The sequence below is a fragment of the Microcaecilia unicolor genome, chromosome 1 (genome assembly GCF_901765095.1).
Source record: "Microcaecilia unicolor chromosome 1, aMicUni1.1, whole genome shotgun sequence".
Classification (NCBI taxonomy): Eukaryota; Metazoa; Chordata; class Amphibia; order Gymnophiona; family Siphonopidae; genus Microcaecilia; species Microcaecilia unicolor.
Genome location: NC_044031.1, coordinates 255,904,081 through 255,927,217, shown reverse-complemented (window position 1 = coordinate 255,927,217; position 23,137 = coordinate 255,904,081). Strand labels below are relative to the sequence as shown.

The 23,137-nt window shown below is 46.5% G+C and overlaps 1 protein-coding gene across 3 annotated transcripts in view; it reads left to right on the top strand.

Moving 5' to 3' along the window:
* Positions 1 to 23,137, top strand: part of NEK10 (NIMA related kinase 10) — a 487,142-nt gene that overhangs the window by 246,651 nt on the left and 217,354 nt on the right. For all 3 annotated transcript variants that reach the window (XM_030205786.1, XM_030205778.1, XM_030205768.1), the window contains exon 23: positions 10,417 to 10,492. In XM_030205786.1, the coding sequence (XP_030061646.1) occupies positions 10,417 to 10,492 (76 nt within the window). The remainder of the gene's footprint in view (positions 1 to 10,416; positions 10,493 to 23,137) is intronic.

The window sequence follows — 23,137 nt, the reverse complement described above, 5'->3', positions numbered from 1 at the left end:
GACAAAAATTAAACTGAACCCCCGATGCCAGACTCTGTATACAATGCAACACCAAAGAAACAGAAAATGTCCCCTAGTACTGTGCAAAATATAAAGACAGATGTAAATTTGAAAAAACTAACAAATACCAATCACCACTTTATAAATTAACAAATAGAAATAAAACAAATACAGAAAATAAAATACCATTTTATTAGACTAATACATTTAGCTTCCAGGGGCCAAAATCTCCTTCCTCAGGTCAATACAGTATAGTGCTGTTACAGTATCCTATCCTGATCTGAGGAAGGGGGTTTTGTTCTCTGAAAGTTAAGTCAAAATGTATTAAAATTAGTCCAATAAAAAGATTACCTTGTTTACATGTTAAAGCAAAAAAATAAAAATATGTATTTTATTTACAGTTTGTTGTCTCTGGTTTCTGCTTTCCTCATCTTCTTTTCAGTCTTCCTTCCATCCAGCATCTGTCTTCGCTCTCTCTCTCTGCCATCCAGTGTCTGCCCTCTCTAATGTCCCTTCCATCCACTGTCTGCCCTCTCTCTCTGCCCCTTCCATCCACTGTCTGCCCTCTCTCTCCCTTCCATCCACATCTATCCTCTATTTCTGCCCCTTCCATCCACCATCTGCCCCAGTCTGCCATCTCTCTCTCTCCCTTCCATCCACATCTGCCCTCTATCTCTGCCCCTTCCATCCACCATTTGCACCAGTCTGCCCTCTTTCTCTCTCCCCCTTCCACCCACCATCTGCCCTTTCTCTCTGCCCCTTCAATCCGTCTGCCCTCCCTCTCCCATCCATCCATCCATCCATCCAGGGTCTGCCCTCCCTCACACTCACCCTTCCATCCAGGGTATGTCCCCTCTCTCTCTGCCCCCTCTTTTCAGCCCCCAGTTCCAGCCCCCTTATTCCACCTGCCCCTGGTTCCAGCCCCAGCCCACATCTCCCACCTGCCCCCCTTTTCAGCCCCACTATCCCACCAGTCCCCAGCCCTTTTCTTCCATTAGTCCCGAGCTTCAGCCCCCAGCCACTTCTCCCTGTCCCCTTTTCAGCCCCCAGTTCCAGCCCCCTTCATCCACCACATGCCTTGCATCCCCCCTTTTCAGCCCCAGACCCAATCTCCCACCTGCCCCAGGCATGGACCCATTTTCCCTCCTGCCCCTTGTCAGACCCCAGTTCCAGCTTCAGACCCCTTCTCCCATCTGAGCACTCCCCTCTGAGCACCCCCACCCCTCCCCAATCCCCTTCTCCCCTCCGAGTGCCCATCTGGGCTCCCCCACCCCCTTCTCCCCTCCGAGCACCCATCTGAGAACCCCTCTGGGCTCACCCACCCTCCCTCCCCAATCCCCTTCTCCCCTCTGAGCTCCCCCACCCTCCCCAATCAACTTCTCCCCTCTGAACACCCCTCTGGGCTCCCCCACCCCTTCCCAATCCCCTTCTCCCCTCTGAACACCCCCACCCCTTCTCCCATCTGAGCCCCCCCACCCCTTCTCCCCTCTGAGCTCCCCCTCTCCCATCTGACCCCCCCCCCGACCCGGTCCCGTCCCAGTCCCCCCTCGTGGAGAGCTGACAGAGCCCTGTCTCCTGCCATCACCTTCGTTTTTTTTAAAAATCCGTTGCAGCGAGGGCGGGACACAACGGGGGAAGGCCTGACACTAACGAGGTGATTTTCTATCTTCACAGCACACGCAGGGCAGACACGAAGCGCTGCCTGCGTCGCTGCAATGGATTAAAAAAAAAAACGAAGGGGGCAGGAGACGAGGGCTGTCCGGAGCACCCCCCATTCGCTGACACCCGGGGCGGACAGCCCCCACCACCCCGCCCTTCCTACGCCACTGAGCAGAGGCAAGCCTTAGATCAGGAAACCTAGATCAAGGCGGTACAGGATGCTATAAAGCCTTGCATGTCTCCAGGCCTGGATGGCCTGTCCTCCAAATTTTATAGAAATTTTTCTGGAGTGCTAGCTTCAGTCAGGACTCAGCTACAGTGGCATAGCCACAGGGGGACCTTGTGGGCCTGGGCTCCCCCAAATTGGATTCAGGCCGTCCAAGGTCTGCTGGTTTGGCTGGCGGAGGTTCCCAAGCCCCACCAGCAGAAGCCTTCCTCCCGCGCTGTTCGCCACAGTGCTGCCAGCCCTGCTTCCCCAGCCCCCTGCACACATACTCGGTTTTAGTGAAATTGAGCATGCATGCCATGGGGGGAAGCAGGGTAAGCAGCACGTGGCAGCAAAGTACTGGAGGAAGGCTTCTGCTGGCAGTGCTTGGGGACCTTTGCCAGCCCAGGTATGTGGGGTTGTGGTGGTGGTGGTGGGGGGGGGGGGAGGAGCAGAGAGAAGCAGGGAGGTGGGCAGAGAGCAGTGGGGAGGTGGGACAAAATGTGCTCCCCTACGTGCCTCTAATTTGGGCCCCACCCTCCAAAATTGAGGTCTGGCTGTGTGGCTGCTCAGGTATTTAATGGGGTTTTAAAGGGAGAGCCATTGCCCCCCCCCCCCCCCCCCCCCTGTGTTGGAGGCAGGTGTAACTATTATATTACCTAAACCTGGAAAAGATCCAAAGCTGTGCAGCTTATATCAACTTTTCTTCCTTCTCAACATAGATGTAAATCTGTAAACTAGCATCTCGCCATTACCCCTTATACTGTTTGGTGAGCCCTCCAACCCCCCCCCCCCTCCCAAAATGTATTGTACCCAACTGTACAGCACTAAAATAGCCCTCATGGCTGCAGGTGTCAGCAATATGTGAGTACAGTAAGTTTTTGGTGGGTTTTAGAGGGCTCACACTTCCGTCACAAGTGTACCAGTTAGAGTGAGATATGGCCTGGGTTTCACTTCTGTACAGTACACTGCACCCACCATTAGGCTACTCCAGGGATCTGCTTGCTGCTCTAATAGGACTGGCCATAACATCTGAGAGTATCATAAAGGCTGGTATGTACTGCTTCTTCACATCTTTGGGGACTGGGAGGATGTCAGTGACCATTGAGGGACTAAGGGTGGTCATGCCTTAATCTCTCCAGTGGTCATCTGGTCATTTAGGCATCTTTTTATGTATTCCTTAGTTGAGATTGAAACTGGTCCAGACCAAAACAACTAACTTTTAGCCCTGGACATTTTTTCTTTGTTTCATTATGGGAAAAACATGTTGAGAATGCCCAAATCCCACCCCAACACCCCCCCTCCTTGTCATTTGGATGCACTGCAGATCAACTGCATAGAACAACATCTTAAAATGTGTTTCAAAGATAGCTTTTTGGATGTTTTTGCAAGAAAAACGTCCATCCTCAACATTATGCCACTTTTTGGACATTTTTCTCTTTCGAAAATATGTCTGATAGTAATCTATGTAACTTTGTAGGTCTATATGCTTTGAAAATGAGCCTCATTACTTGACATCACGTTTTCTGGTCCCTGGATACAGTCGAGGGAAAAGTGAAATCTCCTCACCCCGTTCTTAAATTGGTACTCTCGCAATGACGTAAATGGTGTACCATACTCATGGGAAGGAGAGAGATCTCTAGATTATTTCCATTGACCCTTTTATCCCCTTTTGCTCCATGATGGGAATCTCGCTTACTTAACATTTAGGAATAGAGGGGAATAACACACATCCATTAGCTTTTCTATGGAGGGGTGTTTTCTATGTTTCCAGTTAAGGGGGGAGGGGGAAGGGGAATGGGACTTGATATACCACCTTTCTGTGGTTTTTGCAACTACATTCAAAGTGGTTTACATATTATATACAGGTACTTATTTGTACCTGGGGCAATGGAGGGTTAACTGACTTGCCCAGAGTCACGTAGAGGGGCATAATCGAATGGGCCGCCCAAGTTTTCCTGAGGACGTCCCATGAAGGGGCGGGAAAACCCATATTATCGATGGGCGGCCATCTTTTGTTTCAATAATATGGTCGAGGACGCCCAAATCTCAACATTTAGGTTGACTTTAGAGATGGTCATCCTTAGAGAGATGGTTGTCCCCAATTTTCGGCGATAATGGAAACCGAGGACGCCCATCTCAGAAAAGACCAAATTAAAGCCATTTGGTCATGGGAGGAGCCAGCATCCGTAGTGCACTGGTCCCCCTGAAAAGCCAAGACACCAACTGGGCATCCTAGGGGGCACTGCAGTGGACTTCAGAAAAAGCTCCCAGGTACATAGCTCACTTACCTTGTGTGCTGAGCCCCCCAACCCCCCCCCAAAACCCACTCCCCACAACTGTACACCACTACCATAGCCCTTAGGGATGAAGGGAGCACCTAGATGTGGGTACAGTGGGTTTGTGGTGGGTTTAGGAGGGCTCACATTTACCACCACAACAGGTAGGGGGGGGATGGGCCTGAGTCTGTCTGCCTGAAGTGCACTGCATAGAGGCTGGAAAAAATATTAAATTTTTTTTTAAGGTGGGAAGGGGGTTAGTGACCACTGGGGGAGTAAGGGGTGGTCATCCCTGATTCCCTCCGGTGGTCATCTGGACATTTAGGGCACATTTTTGTGGCTTGGTCATAAAAGAAAAGGACCAAGTAAAGTCGGACAAGTGTTCGCCAGGCACGCCCTTTTTTTCCATTATCGGCCGAGGACGCCCATGTGTTAAGCCCGCCCCAGTCCCGTCTTTGCTATGCTTCTGACACACCCCCGTGAACTTTGGTTGTCCCCGCGATGGAAACATGGGCGTAGTTTGGGGGGGCATTGCCCCCCAAATGACTTAGTCTTACCCAGTGCTTTTTTTGTGCCGGTACTGGTGGGCGGCGGTAGTAAAAGCAGCAAGCAGGCAGGCTCGACTCCGTCCTTTGCTTCCCTGCCCTCTCTGTGTCCCGCCTTCCTCTGATGTCATTTCCTTTTGGGCGGGCGGGATGCTGAGAGGGCAGGGAAGTGAAGGACGGAGTCGAGCCTGCCTGCTTGCTGCTTTTACTACTGCCACCCACCAATTCGCTGCTACAACTTCGGTACTAGAGAGTGGAGTGGAAGTGAGCCAGCCTATCTAGTCCACTGTAAGGAAGGAAGTCATTTGGTAAATCTCTGTTTCTACTCCCCCGCGCAGCCGTCGCTGTTCACTCAAAACACAGCAAGCAAACCTGTGAGCTGCTGCATCCACTTTGTTGTTCTTTATTGTTGGTCCATCTTTAACAAGTCTAACACTGTTTTGTTGGGTAGGCAGTGCCTTACAAGGTGGAGGAGAAAATAAATAATTGCTAGGGCAGGGGCAGGGCTAGGATGGGGCCCCACCAAATTGGTCTGCACAGGGCCCCGCACTTGCTAATACCGGCCCTAGTAGTAAGAGCAGTTAGCTTAGTGGGGGTTTAAAAAAGGTTTGGATAGCTTCCTAAAACAAAAGACTATAAGCCATTATTAAAATGGACTTGGGGAAAATCCATTGCTTATTTCTAGGATATGCAGCATAAAATGTATTGTACTGTTTTGGGATTTTGCCAGGTACTTGTAACCTGGATTGGCCATTGTTGGAACCAGGATGCTGGGCTTGATGGACCTTCAGTCTCTCCCAGTATGGAAATATTTATGTTGTTATGTTTTTATTTCTTATTTAGTGTATTTTATAAAGACACGTGGAGGGACATTTTTAATATGATGTCTAAGGTCGATTTTGGACGTTTTGCATAAAATGTCCACCATCCGAATAGGAAAGAAGGCCATTTTCAACAAAAAGGAAAATGACTATTTTTTCAGAAAATGCCGTTTTGAACAAAGTTTTGTGTTTTGTAGGTTTTTTTTTTTTTTACCATTTTCCATTTCCAAGTGGAAAATATAGAAAATCATGCTATTGGGATGTGGGATAGGCCAGCATTTTTATTAGACTGGTCCCCCAGACATCCCAGGAGAGTAATAGAGCACCCTAGGGGGCACTGCAGTGGACTTCAAATATATGCTTCTAGGTACATGTCTCACCATTGCTTCATTATCTTGTCTGCTGAGCCCCTCAAAACCCATCCAAAACCCACTATTCCCAACTGTACACCACTATAATAGCTTTTATGTGTGAAGGGGGCACCTTTATGTGGGTACAGTGGGTTTCTGGTAAGATTTGGAGGGCTCAAAATTTCCACCAAAAGTGTAACAGGTAGGGGGAGCTATGGGCCTGGGTCCACCTGTCTATAGTGCATTGCACCCACGACTAGACTACTCCAGGAACCTGCATGCCGCTCTAATGGACCTGAGTATAACACCTGAGGCTGGCATAGAGGCTGGTAAGTAATGTTTTTAATCACATTTGTTTTGGGGTGGGAGGGCATCAGTGACCACTTGGGGAGTAATAGGATGTCATCCCTTATTTCCTCCAGTGGTTATTTAGGGCACCTTTTTGTGGAGTGGAGTGGAGTAGCCTAGTGGTTAGTGCAGTAGACTTTGATCCTGGGGAACTGAGTTCAATTCCCACTGCAGCTCCCTGTGACTCTGTGTCACGGTTGTGCCCATGTTTCGTGCTCTCCTTCCTCTCGCCACCTGGTGGCCAGACCTGGTGGCTGCAATGGACTGTCTGGTTATTTTCACCCGTTCCAGATTTCAGCCCAGTCCAGTCTGGATCTTCCAGGCTGCCAGACTTGCTTGCTTGGATTGAACCTACACAGCACCTGTAGTTGCCTGGTGATTGCTGCAGCTGAGTCTCAGCTGCTGCGGGGCTTATTAGACAGTTGGAAATTCTCTGCCTTTGCATTGCCTTAGGCCCTTGTATGTTGGTGCTTGTCGCCCTTCTGTTTAAGTCTTGCCTGAGATTCTTGTTTGTTTCTAGTTAGGCTGTGTTGTGTTTAGATTAGGTTGTTGTTTGTTTGCTAGTCCTGTCTCTGGGTTATAGTTTTGTGTTTAGTCTTTGTCTGTTTGTGTCTTTGTGGCTGCTCTGCAGCTTTCTGTTCTGTGTCTTGTTATCAGTGTTTTGTTCCCTGTTTTAGTGGCTGCTTGCTGCTTTCAGTCCTGCCCTTTAGCTTCCCTTCCTTGCCCTGCTGCCTCTGTTTGTTCCTTTCCCCTATGACCCTCAGTCCTGATTCAGCCTAGTGGGTATCCAGTCCTGCCTTGCCCAGTAAGTCCTGCCGGCCACCTGCAGTCAGGGGCTCTACTCCTGGTTAAAGGCGGCCAAGTGCAGATGAAGTTTAAGTGTGCCTACTCTGCTTATTCCTGCTTGTTTGCCTCTGCTGCAACTCCAGTCCGGGGTTCCAGTCCTGTTCTGCCTAGTCTCCGGTGTGGGGTGTTTTGCCTGCCACTGCCACTCCTCAAGGGCTCACAAACCTAGTTCCAGCTTTGAAAACGTGACATCTGGGAAGTCACTTAACCCTCCATTGCCCCTGGTACAAAATAAGTACCTGAATATATGTAAACCGCTTTGAATGTAGTTGCAAAAAAACCTCAGAAAGGCAGTATATCAAGTCCCATTTCCCTTTCCCTTCCCTTTCCCTTATTCATTCTAACAGCTCTAGCTCAAAACTTCTTGTTTTAGTCATGGACTAAATTATGACTGAAAAACGTCCAAATCTTAGGAACACCCAAAACCTGCCCTGAACATGCCCCTGACATGCCTTCTTGAGATTTTGGCACACTGCAGATGAACAGCATAGAAAAACATCTAAAAAATATGTTTCAAAAATACCGATGTAGAAATGTTTGTGAGAAAAACGTCCAAATGCTGCTTTATGCCAGTTTTTAGATGTTTTTCTCTTTTGAAAATAAGCCCCATATCCACCTATGTGTCTTTATAAAATACTAATGGTAAACTGGAAGTAATTGCAGCTAGACTGAAGTGATGGACATCCTGACCAAGCGATTAGAAATAATGACATATAAATATCACAATACATATCACCGGTATAGCAGTGACAATATTCCAATGTCTTTTTAGAGCTCTTTCCACATGCGGGGACAACGACGTGTATTTCAAGACATGGGTCAAAATATTGTCATCTACCACTGAAAAGAACGTGGTGCCAACAGCAATTTAATAATTTTGAATTGCTGTTGGCACGACATTCTTTTCATGCAAAACACAGCAGTAAAATTAATCCACAAGGCGAGATGCTGAGATCACATCACATCACTCTTATCTAAAGCAAATTGGCTGCCAATTTGCAACAGGTTCTAATATAAGACACCATTGCTGGCACATTGGGCTTATTATACTGGTATCCCTGTCTACCTGATATCCCATCTTATTCCATATACTTCTTCGAGATCCCTTAGATCCTTCAATGCCAACTTATTAGCCATTCCTTCCTTTAAAAAAATTAAGCCTGATTCGTCCTGTAATGATGTTTTCTGTTGTATGGTTCCATCTATTTAGAATTCTTTGTCAGTAACACTGGGATCCTTTTACTAAGGTGCACTGAAAATGGCCTGCAGTAATGTACACACATGTTTTGGGTGTGCGCAGAATCATTTTTCAGCGCACCTGCAAAAAATGCCTTTTTAAAATTTTTTGTTGAAAATAGATGTGTGGTAAAATGAAAATTGCTGTGCATCCATTTGGGGTCTGAGACCTTACCGCCAGCCATTGACCTAGCAGTAAAGTCTGACATGGTAACTGGGCGGTAATGACCTACACGTGCCAAATCCCACTTGGTGCGTGTAGCTGGTCCGCGTCAAAAAATAAAAAATATTTTTCAGGCGTGTGTAGTGGATATGCACCAAAAATGAAATTACTGCAAGGGCCACAAAGTAATTCCATTTTGGCATGTGTTGGGCGCACATAGACACGCGGTTTAGTAAAAGGGCCCCACTATGATCTGAATCTTCTGAAAGGAAATCTAAATGTGCCTTTAAATTATGGTTTCTGCAGTAATGTTATGAACTATAGAAGCTATCTATCATGGTAACGCATTCATATGGAGGCTAATGGGTCCCCCCATTTATCCTTACCTTGTATGTACCGTTATAGCACTTTATTGTTGTAAAATAACAATTTTGTTGTGTTATTCAACCCCACCCTTATCTGTTAACCCAATAATTAGTTTCTGTATATTTTAAAAGCGTTTTATCTATTTTGTAGTGTTTTAAGTTTGCTGCTCAATCTTTTTGGAAAACATGGATTGTAAACCACCGTGATGTATTCCATGAATGATAGTATAACAAATTTTCAATGAAATAAAAAATGTACAACCATTCAAATGTTAGCTTAAAGTCATCACCTCTCATAAATAAACATTACCTGTATCCCACACCGTAGACATCCATGCATATTCTTGTACCCAAACTCCATTAATTAGACTCATAAAACAGAGGGTATGACATCTACATAAAAAATAAACTAATACTAAAAATAATCATGAGAAAAAAATATTATGGTTGCCTAGATATCTGCTTACAGACAGTGTGTGCAAATATCTCTACAGTGTTCTCATTTTATATATCTTGGAAACCAATCAGGTTGTGAGTACTGAATTGGGGCTTCAGAGCACTATGCTAGACCATGTACACTGCAATCCCTGATATCTGTTATTGCATCAAATAATTCAATGAAGTAATGCTTGGTTTATTTTCAAAACTTGTCTTATCCTCTTTTGGACCTAATTATGCTGTCTGCTCTGAACTGTGCTTGTATTTTAAACATGGAATTCCATTATTTTCAAATTAGAAGAATGATATTTATCAGCATGTTTCTGAATGTGGAACAATAAAATCTTTCATTCAGTACCTTTTATTTTATGTTTCTACGAGTAGATCTCATTTCCTTTACTAAAGCTTCTTTAGGGGTTGTTTTACTAAAGGGTTGCCGAGTGGCAACCCGGAACTACCGCTGGCCCAACGTGGGTGCTGGCAGTAGTTTCACCCCCAGTGATTTTCTAGTGCAGGGGTTACCCAGTGGTAATCAGGCAGTGCCACATGCTGCCCGGTCACTGCCGGGTTAGCACGGGAGCCCTTACCTCCACCGCAATGGATGGCAGTAAGTGCTCCCCCTGAAATGGCCACATGGCAAGTGCAAACTTACCGCGTGGCCATTTCTTTTTGTGGCCTTTTACCCGCTATGGTAAAAGGGGACCTGGTGCATGGCAAAAATGACCACCGCTAGTGCAGGGCCCCTTTTACCGTAGCTTAGTAAAAGGATCCCTTAGTGTTTAGACCTATGCCCTAAAAGTACTGTATGTACTGTAAAAGCAAATCTAATCTGTTTTCCTGTAGCTTTCCCCCTCTAATTTATTGTAATTTTACTCAGCAGACTCTGTAAGGATTGTATTTTCTGATTTTTCTTTTCACTGGTAGACCTCATTTTAATGAATGCCATTAATTAATACTGAGATAAGTGTAAAAGATAAGCAGGTAACACGCCAATGAAATGTGCAAAAAAAAAAAAAAAAAGAAGTAGAAAACTCCAAACTGGGTGTTATAGACCAATCTAATTATCACATTCACATTTCAAAAAGTAGCAATGTGTATCCCAAGAAAATAATAATGATATGCACCTCTCTTTCTCTCTTCTCTCGCTCTCTCTAACTATAGCTGACTTTGGTCTTGCTAAGCAGAAACAAGAAAGTAGCAAACTCACATCAGTGGTGGGAACGATACTATACTCTTGGTAAGTGCAAAACAATATAATCCAAAAAGTGCTCTAAATCTGTTTGAAAAGGGATTGCCCAGCTGATATTCAAGGCCACTTATGCAGTTAGCAGATGCTGCTAATTGCCTAAATGCCAGAAAATAGGATGTTCAGCAGCATTAATACAATATTATTATTACATCACACTTCTATACCGCTAAAACCACAAGTTCTAAGCGGTTTACAGGAATGAAGAAACCAAGGTATAATCCTTGGGAATCACATAAAAATACAAATCATAACATAAAAATACAAATCATAACATAAAAAATCACCATCTTCAATAAAATTAAATACATTTTCTAAAAAGTACAGTCGTAAGACTTTTCCTAAAAGAGAGATAATCAGTCATCATATCCATGCCTATCAATACATTTTTCAATACCTCGGGGGCTTGAAAAGCCAGCAATTAAAAAAAAAAAAAAAACAACAAACAAACAAAACCCCTAAATCTTTTCACTCCCTTAGGAGATGGCAGTGAAAATGGTAGATGATTATGTAATCCTCTATGTCTAACTGGAATAGTGAATACTAAATGGGCCAGGAGATATGATGACCACCTCAGCACTATCTAGACAGTGTTATAGGAGGAGCTTGGGTAGAGCTGGAGGTTATCCAATTAGCAGCAATATTCAGACCACTAACTGGATAAAGAATTCTGTTAGCAATTTGAATATTTCCAGTAACCAGATAGCAATGTTGCTTAGTGCCAATTTCTGGATAATCCATATCAGTGGGTATCCAAATAATGACACTGAATATCCAGTGTTTTTTTTTTAACCATGTGGTTTTAAAAAATGCTTATCACCAAAGGCTGAATATTGGCTCCTATATTTTCAGTTTCTGAATAACCTCACAATTATGTGTTATAGTGTATCATAATTTTCTATTTATTTTAGAAATATTTAAAGACTGTTCAACCAGTAATAACATGTCTGAGCTAAAAAAACATACAGACCACAAATGAAAGTAGGGAAGGAATAGTACAATTCCAACTCAAGGGTAAAAAGCAATTTTATTAGTTAGATTCAACGCAGATCTACGTCTCAGTGTGTGTGTGGGTGGGGGGGGGAGGGGCAACCTCAGGAGTCAACATATCAGTCCAGATGTGTGGATATCAGTGTACACAAACTCATGTAGACACTTTACAAGACGTGGAAAAAAAAACCTGTGTCCTTGGTACTGCAAATACCAACAGAGTAAAATATTGGACCGGATTCTATATATGGTGCATGGAAAATCCACATGGAAATCATTTTTCCCAAGCATATTGTATAAGGTTTAGATGTAGTATATAGAATACGATTACATGATATCCCAGTGCCTAAAGCTATACCAAAGAAAATGTGGCGTAAATCCCTGCGCATAGATTTATATGGACTAGGCCATAGTCTATAACAATGCATGTAAATTTGGGAACACCCATAAAATGCCCATTTCTCCTCCTATAGCCACACCCCTTTTGAACTGCATGCTTTAGAATTTAGGTACAGTTCATTACTGAACACGCCTAACGAGTTATGTGTGTAAATTCTAATTATTTCCAATTAGTGCTCATTATTGTTTGTTAAGTGCTGTTAAAAATGCTGATTGGCTTGTTAAGTCAATTAAGTTATGCGTGTTGTTATAGAATACGCTTATATTTCAGCACGGAATGCTAGGCATGATATATAGAATCTGGCAGATTGTGTGCAACTAAATTGCAGGTTTCAAAACTTATGGTCACAAAGAACAGCAATACATATGGTATGAATAGGTCTCTTAAGAGTCCTTTTACTAAGCTGCAGTAAGCGCTAGTGTGCGTTTACCACAGCTTAAAATGGCTTACCATGGAATGCATTCATGCATCATTCGGTAAGTTCCAAATTGGCACGTACTAGCTGCACACTAAAAATTATTTTTAAATTTTTTGTTGGATGGGGCATGTCTGGGGGGAGGTGGATTGAGAGTAGGCATTCCTGTGCTAATCTGTTAGCATGTCTACATTATTTTGCACCAATTGGTTAGTGCAGGATTAATGCATGAGCCCTTATCACCTACAAAATAGTGTTGGCAAATGCAATATTAGCACATGGCCATTAATAGAAAAAATAGAGTGTCAGCCAATGGCTGTGGTAAAAATGGCCTTAATGTGCGGGGAAGAACCAAAGAAGGAGGAAATACTTCATGGGTGAAGTCAATGAGAAGAAAACAAAAGTGAAGCAAACAATCCACTGATGGAACCACAGAGAACTTTATTCCCAGCGTTAACAATATATACAAGATGACCTGACACAACTGTGTTTCGGCACACACAGTGCCTGCATCAGGAGCCAAATATCATCTATAAAAACAAAATAAATATAATAACATAAGTAATTGCATACAAAAACTATATAAAAACCAGAAGAGCCAAATATATAAAAAAACCAATTAAATAAATAAATAAATAGATAAATTGTATCACAAAACATTTAAAATAATAAATGGTAAAACACCCACCATTATACATTAAGGGGCCCGTTTACAAATGGCATAGTAAGCCCACAATGGACTTTCCATGTGCCAGTTTGGTACTATTGCTGGGCTACCGCAGGAGCCTGACAGTAGTTCCTGCCCCCACCACATGCCTTATTGCATGGGTGAGGGCGCTCCTCCTTGTTTCTTTTGGGTGTCTTGTGAACGCTGCTATTGACAGAGAGAGAGAGAGAGAGACTACTTCCCCTCTCCCTCTTTGCAAGCCGATCAGTTACACAGTCCAGGCTTCAGCAGCTACTTCACCTCTCCCTCTTTTCTCCTGGAGCATTTGCCAAAACAAACAAAACACAGCAACCAACTTCTTGCCTTTTTAGGCTTCCCAAAGGTAAGTAGCTCTGGGATCCCCCAAAACAAAAAAAGTCCGAGGTTCAGAACAACACAAAAAAAACCAATGAGAGTCCTGGCCAGCTCCTGGCTCCCTGGTTAGTTCCCCCAACCCGGGACGCCCTACGAGTTATAGTAACTCCCTAGGGCTCCTCTTAGTCCCAGTAGTTGGTGCAAAACAAAAAACACAGTATAAATGTCCACAGTGCAGTCTTTCCTTAGCTTGAGAAAAATAAGCAACAGGCTTTTCTCTCTCTCTATCTCTCTCGCTCTCTATGAACAATGGCTCTGCGCGGGCTCAAAGCCTAGGGTCCCACCCTCTTGGTCAGTCACACTCTCTCCTGACCTCCTCCCGCTGACCCGGTTTGGCCCCGCGGTTTCTCTGGCCTTCGCTGAGCCAGAGCTGCACAGTCCATCGGCTCTTCCAAGGCGTTCTCAGGTTCAGTCAGCTCCATCGGGCAAGGCTCCTCCCTGTCTCCTCCCTCCTCAGGAGCCCAATCCATATTCTCTGCACCCCGCCCTCTCTCCAGCTGCTGCCCCTTTTCCTCATTAAGATTCTTTGGTGTCTTTTCTTTCTCCAGCCACTTGTTCCACCATCCCCCCCCCCCCCCCCCAGGTTGGAGAATTGGCTTTACTCCCTCCCCTGCGGCCCTCTTCTGGTGACTCCCCGGAATGCACGTACTCTCCCCTATCCCCGGGTTCCCTTGGGGCCTGCTGGGAGTCGTAGTTTCTCATGTCGAGGTCCTTCTTGGGAAAAGCCTGCCGGTAACGGGGGTACTCTTGCCTATCCCAGGGTTCCTTTGGGGCATGTTGGGAGTTGTAGTTCCGTCCTCTCCTTTTCCCTTTTAGTTCCCTAGCCCTTTCTACATACTCTTTACAATATGCAATGAACAAAGCAGATTGAGTTGCATGTAATAATGTCCATCAGAGAATGTGGTTAAGTGACTTGAAAATGCCTAAGCAAATGTCCATAAAAGTCAAATGACTTGTAAGTTCATGGAAGAAAAGTCACTTTGTAGCAAAGCATCATGACAGCTGAGTGATGAACCATAGCACTGAAGGTAGTTTTAAGACATGCCACTTTAGTAAATGCTAATGTCCACAACATGGGCTGAAAACAGTGTATGGCTGTGCAAACAGTCCATAGGTAATTCAGTCCATGGAATGCAGTCTTTAACAAGCTGGGCAAATAACAACGTAGTAACAAAAGTTGAAGGTGGCACATAACACACTTCTTTTAGTGGGTTACAAGTCCATTCCACAGGAATGGTAAATACTTATGCTTATAAGTCTCTGATGATGCATGCAGTCCACGGTTCATGAAGGTTTACTGCATGAGATACATTGCAATAAGTACAGGCAACAGATAATGTTTAGCATAAATCAATATAGGTGCAATGCAAGACACTAGTATACATTTTACAAGCAAAAGTTGGGGTTCTTATACTAAGGTGCGCTGAAGTATGACTGCGGTAGTGTAGACGCATGTTTTGGGCATGCACAGAATTATTGTTTAGTGCATCTACAAAAAATGCTTTTTTTTTTGCCAAAAATGGACGTGCAGCAAAATGAAAATTGCCGCATGTCCATTTTGGGTCTGAGACTTTACCGCAAGCCATTGACCTACTGGTAAGGTCTCATGTGGTAACCGGGCGGTAATGGTCTACACGTGTAGCTGCTGTGTGTCAGAAAATAAAAAATCTTTTTCAGACGCGTGTAGTGGATGCATGCCCAAATTGAAATTACCGCAAGGGCCGCACAGTAACCAGATAGTAACTCAAATTTGGCGCACATTGGGCACGTGTAGGTGCCTACGCAGCTTAGTAAAAGGGCCCCAAAGTTCTTAACAATACTATATAAGTGTAGTAAAAAGTTATTCATAGAAAAACCTGCAGTTTATTTGCAGTAGAATGACAGTGAACATTATTCAATATAGGATCTTAACCCAGACAATGTAAATACAATTAATGTGACACACAAACTAATGATATAATATATATCATCAGTTTGTGTGTCACATTTATTTTGTTTACATAAATACATAAAAGATAAGGTTTTCTCTATTTTTTTATAGTTTTACTTATAATATATAACTATAAAAATAGAGAAAATCTTATCTTTTCTTATTTCAAATAACAGCAATATACTAGTCAAGTATAAACTTAAAACTAGTGCATCACTTAAAACACATAACATTGTATGTGAAATAACACAATAAGGGGGTTGTTTACTAAAGCTTAGCTTGAGTTATCTGCAGCAGGGCCCATAGGAATAAAATGGGCCCTGCTGCAGATAACTCAAGCTAAGCTTTAGTAAACAGGGGGTAAATGTGATATTATGTAAGTTTTGATATACATACTGAAGCAAGTGTTGGTACCATCAAGCATGTGCCTTATGATATGACAATACAACTGTGATAAAAGTAAATTGAATCTTTCTACTACCTAATGCTAACTACATATAGGTACGACCTAATATGACACAAGAAAAAAAACCTTATCTTTTAGGATAAAACTGAGTGTAAAGACCATAGGTAAAGACATATATGTGTAATACCTAATGACGGCAGGTGTAAAAGTTTATGGCTGACTAAACCTGTATAGGTATACAGATAAGTAGTATAGAAATGAAAACGGTATCATAGGTCCTCCTTTGTTTAGGAATTTGTATGTACATACATTATTTAAAATAACAGATCTGTCTCAACTGATGTAACAAACTTGAAATGCATGCATCATTTTTTTTAATTGATGGGGATTTTAAAAGGTTTCAAAATGGTTTCAAAAAGTGCACACCACAGTTAAAATATAAGCATTTTATGATATTGCTGGTAGACCCTAAGGTATTGTAAGTAATTACCTTACCAGTGAAATGGGGTCCCTGGTCAGAGTCGATGCGCATAGGTAGACCCCACCAACTAAATACATAATTGGTGAGAAGAACGGCTGTTGTTTCTGCAGTGCAATTAGGTGCGGGCAAACACTCCAACCACTTGTTGAATGCACATACGATAGGAAGCATGTACTGATTGCCATGGGAGGAACAAACCACCAGTCCTACCCAGTCAATCTGTTTGTCAGACCAGCATTGTTATACCCTTGCTTTTTAGAGGAGCCCAGTGGGTTGGGCTGTGGGCTGGAACCTGCAACAAGTCAAAGAACCTAGGGTGTAAATTTTCACATCTTGATGTATATGGGGCCAGTAAGCCACCTTTCTTAAAATCTCGTATTAATCTGGTCTCCCCAATGTCCAGCACAGGGTTCATCATGTGAATTTTGTAGCATTAGCCCTCGATAAGATTGAGGAACCACCCATTGATGGACTTCTTCTTGGCTCACCCACACCACTACTACTACTACTTATCATTTCTATAGCGCTACTAGACATACTGTGAAGATGAGGCTTCTGCTCCCACTTTCCAACAGGCCTCACTGGCCTGTGGCCTCTGAACAGGACTCCAAACAGTTTCCTCCTAGCATCCCAAGCAATCCAACCTCAAGCTCCTGGGCCCCTTTCTCACTCAGGGTGAGCTGGTTCTCAGTATGCAAATTGTATGCAGATTAGCATGTTATCCTTTCAAGCTCAGGGTGACCTGGTTCTCCAGAGGCAAAATTAAACAGGTCTTACCAACAGCATATTCAGGCAATTCTTTATTCCAGCCCCTTGGCACAGTTCTTCTAGCTTAAATACTTTATACATTTACATATCTTCACACTGAGCCTCCCCACACAGATTCCTGGGCTCAGCATTAACCTCAATACTTTGGGGACTTCTAACCCCAGGCTTTGTAGCCTGCTTCTCAGTACTGGGACACACAGCCCTACTTCTTCTTTGGACACCCAGTTCTTCCTTCCTTGGACACCCAGTCCTTTCTTTCTTTAGACTCACAGTCCTTCCTTTAAACACACAGTTCCTCTAAGTACTGAGGCTACACAGTCCAACACTAATGCTTTAGGGACTTCTTACCCCAGCCTGTTTTTCTTCCTTGAGTACACAGTCCACCACAAGTCCATAGGGTTTAGCCAGTTCTTTCCAGGGGGGATTCTCTTTCTTCAACTACCAGCTCTCTTCCTTTTCTTTCACATCTCAGGTGGGGTATAAAGTGGTTAATTAGCTACATAGGACCCAGCCCATAACCTCCTACACCTGTAGACCTCCCAGGGCTCTCCCCGGTCCTAGCGACCTCCACCTATTCTCCTAGCGCCCTCTAGTGGCCTACCCCAGACATCCTGGACATTTGTAGGGGAACACCACCATCTAGTGGCCTGCCCTGGCTAGGACAGCCTCTTATTTATCACAGTACGCAGCGCTGTACACTTGAACATGAAAAGACAGTGCCTGCTCAACAGAGCTTACAATCTAATTAGGACAGACAAACAGGACAAACAAGAGATAAGGGAATATTAAATTGAGGATGATAACATAAGGGTTCTGAACAAGTGAATAAGGGTTAGGAGTTAAAAGCAGCATCAAAAAGGTGGGCTTTTAGCTTAGATTTGAAGACGGCCAGAGATGGAGCTTGACGTATCGGTTCAGGAAGTCTATTCCAGGCATAAGGTGCAGCAAGATAAAAGGAACGGAGTCTGGAGTTAGCAGTGGAGGAGAAGGGTGCAGATAAGAGAAATTTACCCAGTGAACGGAGTTCCCGGGGAGGAATGTAGGGAAAGATGAGAGTGGAGAGGTACTGAGGAGCTGCAGAGTGAATGCACTTATAGGTCAATAAGAGGAGTTTGAACTGTATGCGGAAACGGATAGGAAGCCAGTGAAGTGACTTGAGGAGAGGGCTAATATGAGCATAACGACACTGGCAGCAACCCTTTGTCCATTTGAAACATTCCTCAGGTAGCATACAATATTCTTAGCTCCTCATCCTCCTCAGTTTCTTCCTGAGTAATAGGATTCTTCTTGGGGTCTGAGATGTAAGCGTAGAACCTCCCAATGGCTGGTTCCTTCTGTTGGACAGTGATCAGATCAAATGAGGGTTCATCAGCAAACCATCAGACTGTCTACCAGAACTTTGGCTCACTGACGTGTGATAACAGCATCAGGGATGGATACAAGCTGTTCACGTGTCCACAGTTCCCCTGATAAAGCACCTTCTTTTAGCCAGCCAGGTGAGGCTCACACCCTAGGTCATTCTCTCTTCTGTTGTGGTGATCTACTCTAGTGTGCTCTTTTACCTTTTTCTAATAAACAACCATGTCATTCCATATCATCAAGCTGATCAATCCATAGACTGGTGGGTTGTGTCCATCTACCAGCAGGTGGAGATAGAGAGCAAACTTTTGCCTCCCTATATGTGGTCATGTGCTGCCGGAAACTCCTCAGTATGTTCTCTATCTCAGCAGGTGGTGGTCACACACAGCAGCAGCTCTGGCTAGGCCTCCAAGCCTAATTCTTAGGTCTTGTTGAGTGCCTGGGGTTGAGGGCTCTTTTGAGCAAGTGCAAACCTGGTGGTGCCAGGTCCCTCCTTTTCTCCCCCCTCCCGCTGGCTCCGTAAAAAAAAAAAAAAAAAAAAAAAAATTTTGAACGTCCTTAAAGGCGTTTATTTCGACGTTTATTTAAACGTTTATTGCAGCTACTCACTGGGACACCAGGTCGTTACAGCTCGGAGCGGCAAGCAGGTAATTTTTACCTTTTTATAGCGGGCAGGGGGTTCCCCGATTCTTCTCCTCGTGGCATATGGCGTCGGAGGGCGAGGGCGCAAAGAGTCGCTCCCCGGATCGCTTGAGCGCTTCTAGAGGGGATGCGGGGGTCTTAAAGCCTGATTCGCCCTTGTTGGGTGACAGTTTCGTGACCGATGAATGTCCCGGTCCTTCCTCCGGCGTGGCGGTTTTTCCCGCCATAAACGCCCATCCCCCGCTCCTCGCCTCCGCCATCTTGGCCGGCCACGCGGCTCGGACGGCTTCTTCTTGGGCCGCCCTTGAGGTTGGAGACATTAATGCCATGAACGCCCTTAATTTGGGCGACGGCACAAAAGTGGCTAAAGTTAAGCGCTGTTCTTCCCGCGCGGCTCCTTCGCGGAGTGTCGCGCCGGACGCCATTTTGGATGCGCAGCATGTCTCTCCCCCGCTCTTGCGAGCGCCGGTTGAGGGTGCGTTTAGGGCTGTAGCCCAGGCTGCGGAAGTGCACAGTCTGGGGGGTTTCTCCCCCGAGTTTGTTTTGCTGCTGCATCAGGCCTTCCTTATGCAAAACGCAGCCCCTGCTCCCTCGTCTGGTAAAGAGGTTGAGGTTCCCAGAGGTAAACGCCCTCGGGTTGATTCCCAGGCCTTGGAGGACTTTGTCTCCTCCGATGTAGATGAGGGCAGCGTATCTGAGTTCTCCCAACGGTCCTTTGCGGATTCCTTGGAGGAGACGGATCCCCGCTCGGATGGAGCGGATGACCCCTCTGCAGCGCGGCTTTTTAGCTCAGAGGATTTGCCCAACCTGTTGATACAGGCCAATGACACTTTGAAGATTTCCTCTCCGGAGGACGTCTCTCCCTCAGCCCCTGTTGGCTCTGCCATTATGCTGGGGACGAAGCGCCCGCCTAGAACCTTCCACGTGCATGATGCCATGCACACCTTAATTTCGGCTCAATGGGATGTCCCTGAAGCGAGCCTTAAAGTGGCTAGGGCTATGTCCCGCCTCTATCCTTTGACTGAAAGTGAACGTGAGGCCTATCTGTGGCCTACCGTGGATTCTTTAATCACTGCGGTGACTAAGAAAACGGCGTTGCCGGTGGAAGGTGGCACGGCCCTAAAAGGACGCCCAAGACAGAAGATTGGAGGCGGCCTTAAGGTCATCCTTTCAGGCGGCTGCTTTAAGTTTGCAGGCCTCAGTTTGCGGCTCCTATGTGGCCAGGGCGTGCCTGACTATGGTGCAGCGGGGTTCCCCCTCGGATCATTCCTTGAGGGCTGATTGGCCAGCCCTGGAATCGGGCTTAGCCTATTTGGTAGACTTGCTGTATGATGTCTTGAGGGCCTCAGCTAAAGGCATGGCTCAGACAATCTCTGCGCGGCGGTGGCTTTGGCTGAAACATTGGTCTGCTGACCACGCCTCTAAATCCCGCCTGGCTAGATTGCCTTTTAAAGGCAAGCTGCTCTTTGGGGTCGAGCTGGACAAAATCGTGACCGATCTCGGCACGTCTAAGGGCAAGAAGTTACCAGAGGTCAGGGCTCGGGCTAGTACTCGTCCCGGTACCTCCAGAGGACGGTTTCAGGAAGCCCGTCGGTACCGCCCGAGCAGGTCGGGTTCCTCTGCCCCCTCTTCCTTTAAGAGGAATTTCTCCCCCAAGCAGCATTCCTTTCGCAGAGACCGCCTGGTCCTCCCCCAGGGTCTCGTGCCCAATGACGGGGCCTTGGTCCACGCCCCAGTGCAGATTGGAGGACGGCTGTCCTCGTTTCTGGGCGAGTGGACCACAATAACTTCAGACGCTTGGGTGCTGGAAGTCATCAGAGACGGCTACAAGCTAGAGTTCTGCCGACCCTTAAGAGACGGGTTTGTACTCTCTCCCTGCAAGTCTCCGGTCAAAGCTGTGGCAGTGCAGCAAACTTTGGACAATCTGATCCGCCTGGGTGCGGTCGTTCCGGTGCCAGAAAGTCAGCTTGGCAAGGGGCGTTACTCCATTTACTTTGTGGTACCAAAGAAAGGAGGTTCTGTCCGGCCTATCCTCGACCTCAAAGGGGTCAATCGGGCCTTGAAAGTGCGGCACTTTCGCATGGAGACTCTCCGCTCTGTTATAGCGGCAGTGAAGGCAGGGGAGTACCTGGCATCCTTGGACCTCAAGGAAGCGTACTTGCATATTCCCATCTGGCCTCCTCATCAACGCTTTCTGCGTTTTGCAGTCCTGGGCCGACACTTCCAGTTCAGAGCCCTCCCGTTCGGGTTGGCTACTGCTCCGCGGACCTTTTCCAAAGTAATGGTGGTCATCGCGGCCTTCCTGCGAAAGGAAGGAGTACAAGTCCATCCTTATCTGGACGACTGGTTGATCCGAGCCCCCTCTTATGCAGAGTGCGGCAAAGCTGTGGACCGGGTAGTTGCTCTTTTGAGCTCCCTGGGATGGATCATCAACTGGGAGAAAAGCCAGCTGCGCCCGACTCAGTCCCTGGAGTATCTGGGAGTTCGATTCGACACCCAAGTGGGCAGAGTGTTCCTGCCAGACAATCGGATTGTCAAGCTTCAGGCTCAGGTGGACCAGTTCCTAGTAGCCTCTCCTCTTCGGGCTTGGGACTATGTGCAGCTGTTGGGCTCTATGACGGCCATGATGGAAGTAGTGCCCTGGGCCAGGGCTCATATGAGACCACTACAACAATCTCTGCTGCAGCGCTGGACTCCGATGTCGGAGGATTATGCTGTGCGCCTTCCCTTGGACCCAGCAGTGCGCAAGGCGCTGAGCTGGTGGATGCAGACAGACAAGTTGCGGGAATGCCTCTGGTGACCCCGGAGTGGATTGTCGTCACGACGGACGCCTCTTTGTCGGGCTGGGGAGCCCACTGCTTGGGAAGGACAGCGCAGGGGCTCTGGTCTCCTGCAGAGGCAAAGTGGTCTATCAACCTCCTGGAACTCAGAGCCATTCGGTTGGCGCTTTTGGAGTTCATCCCGGTACTGGTGTTGAAGCCGGTACGGGTCCTGTCGGACAATGCCACGGCTGTGGCCTATGTCAACCGCCAGGGAGGTACCAAGAGCGCCCCTCTAGCCAAGGAGGCTATGAATCTATGCCAGTGGGCAGAAGCGAACCTGGAGCAGCTCTCAGCGGCCCACATTGCCGGAGTCATGAATGTCAAGGCGGACTTTCTCAGTCGCCATACCTTGGAGCCCGGAGAGTGGCAGCTATCTGCTCAGGCGTTCTTGGACATCACGAAGCGCTGGGGCCAGCCGAGCCTAGATCTGATGGCGTCATCGGCCAATTGCCAAGTGCCGCGTTTTTTCAGCAGAGGACGGGACCCTCGATCCCTGGGAGTAGATGCTCTTCTCCAACAGTGGCCGACTCAAGAGCTTCTCTATGTGTTCCCGCCCTGGCCCATGTTGGGCAGGGTGCTAGACCGGGTGGCAAAGCATCCCGGCAGGGTAATCCTGGTGGGTCCGGATTGGCCCAGACGTCCCTGGTATGCGGACTTGATCAGGCTCTCAGTCGACGATCCTCTGCGGCTGCCAGTGGAGCAGGGCCTGTTACATCAGGGTCCCGTGGTGATGGAGGATCCCTCCCCCTTTGGTCTTACGGCCTGGCTATTGAGCGGCAGCGTCTGAGAAAGAAGGGCTTCTCAGACAAGGTCATCGCCACTATGCTGAGAGCGAGGAAGCGCTCTACTTCTACTGCTTACGCCAGGGTTTGGCGTATATTTGCAGCGTGGTGTGAAGCAGGCTCACTTTCTCCCTTCACTGCTCCAATTTCTTCAGTGTTGGCGTTCCTGCAAGAAGGTCTGGACAAAGGCCTGTCGCTCAGTTCCCTGAAAGTTCAGGTAGCGGCTCTGGCTTGCTTCAGGGGCCGCCTGAAGGGTGCTTCCCTGGCTTCGCAGCCAGATGTGGTGCGCTTTCTCAAGGGAGTTAATCACCTGCGCCCTCCTCTGCACTCAGTGGTGCCTGCGTGGAATCTCAACCTGGTGCTAAGAGCATTGCAGAAGCCGCCTTTTGAACCCTTGTCGAGGGCATCTCTGAAAGACCTGACGTTGAAAGCAGTCTTTTTGGTGGCTATCACTTCAGCCAGAAGAGTTTCCGAGCTCCAGGCACTCTCATGTCGAGAGCCCTTTCTGCAGTTCACTGAGGCAGGAGTGACTATTCGCACAGTGCCTTCCTTCCTGCCCA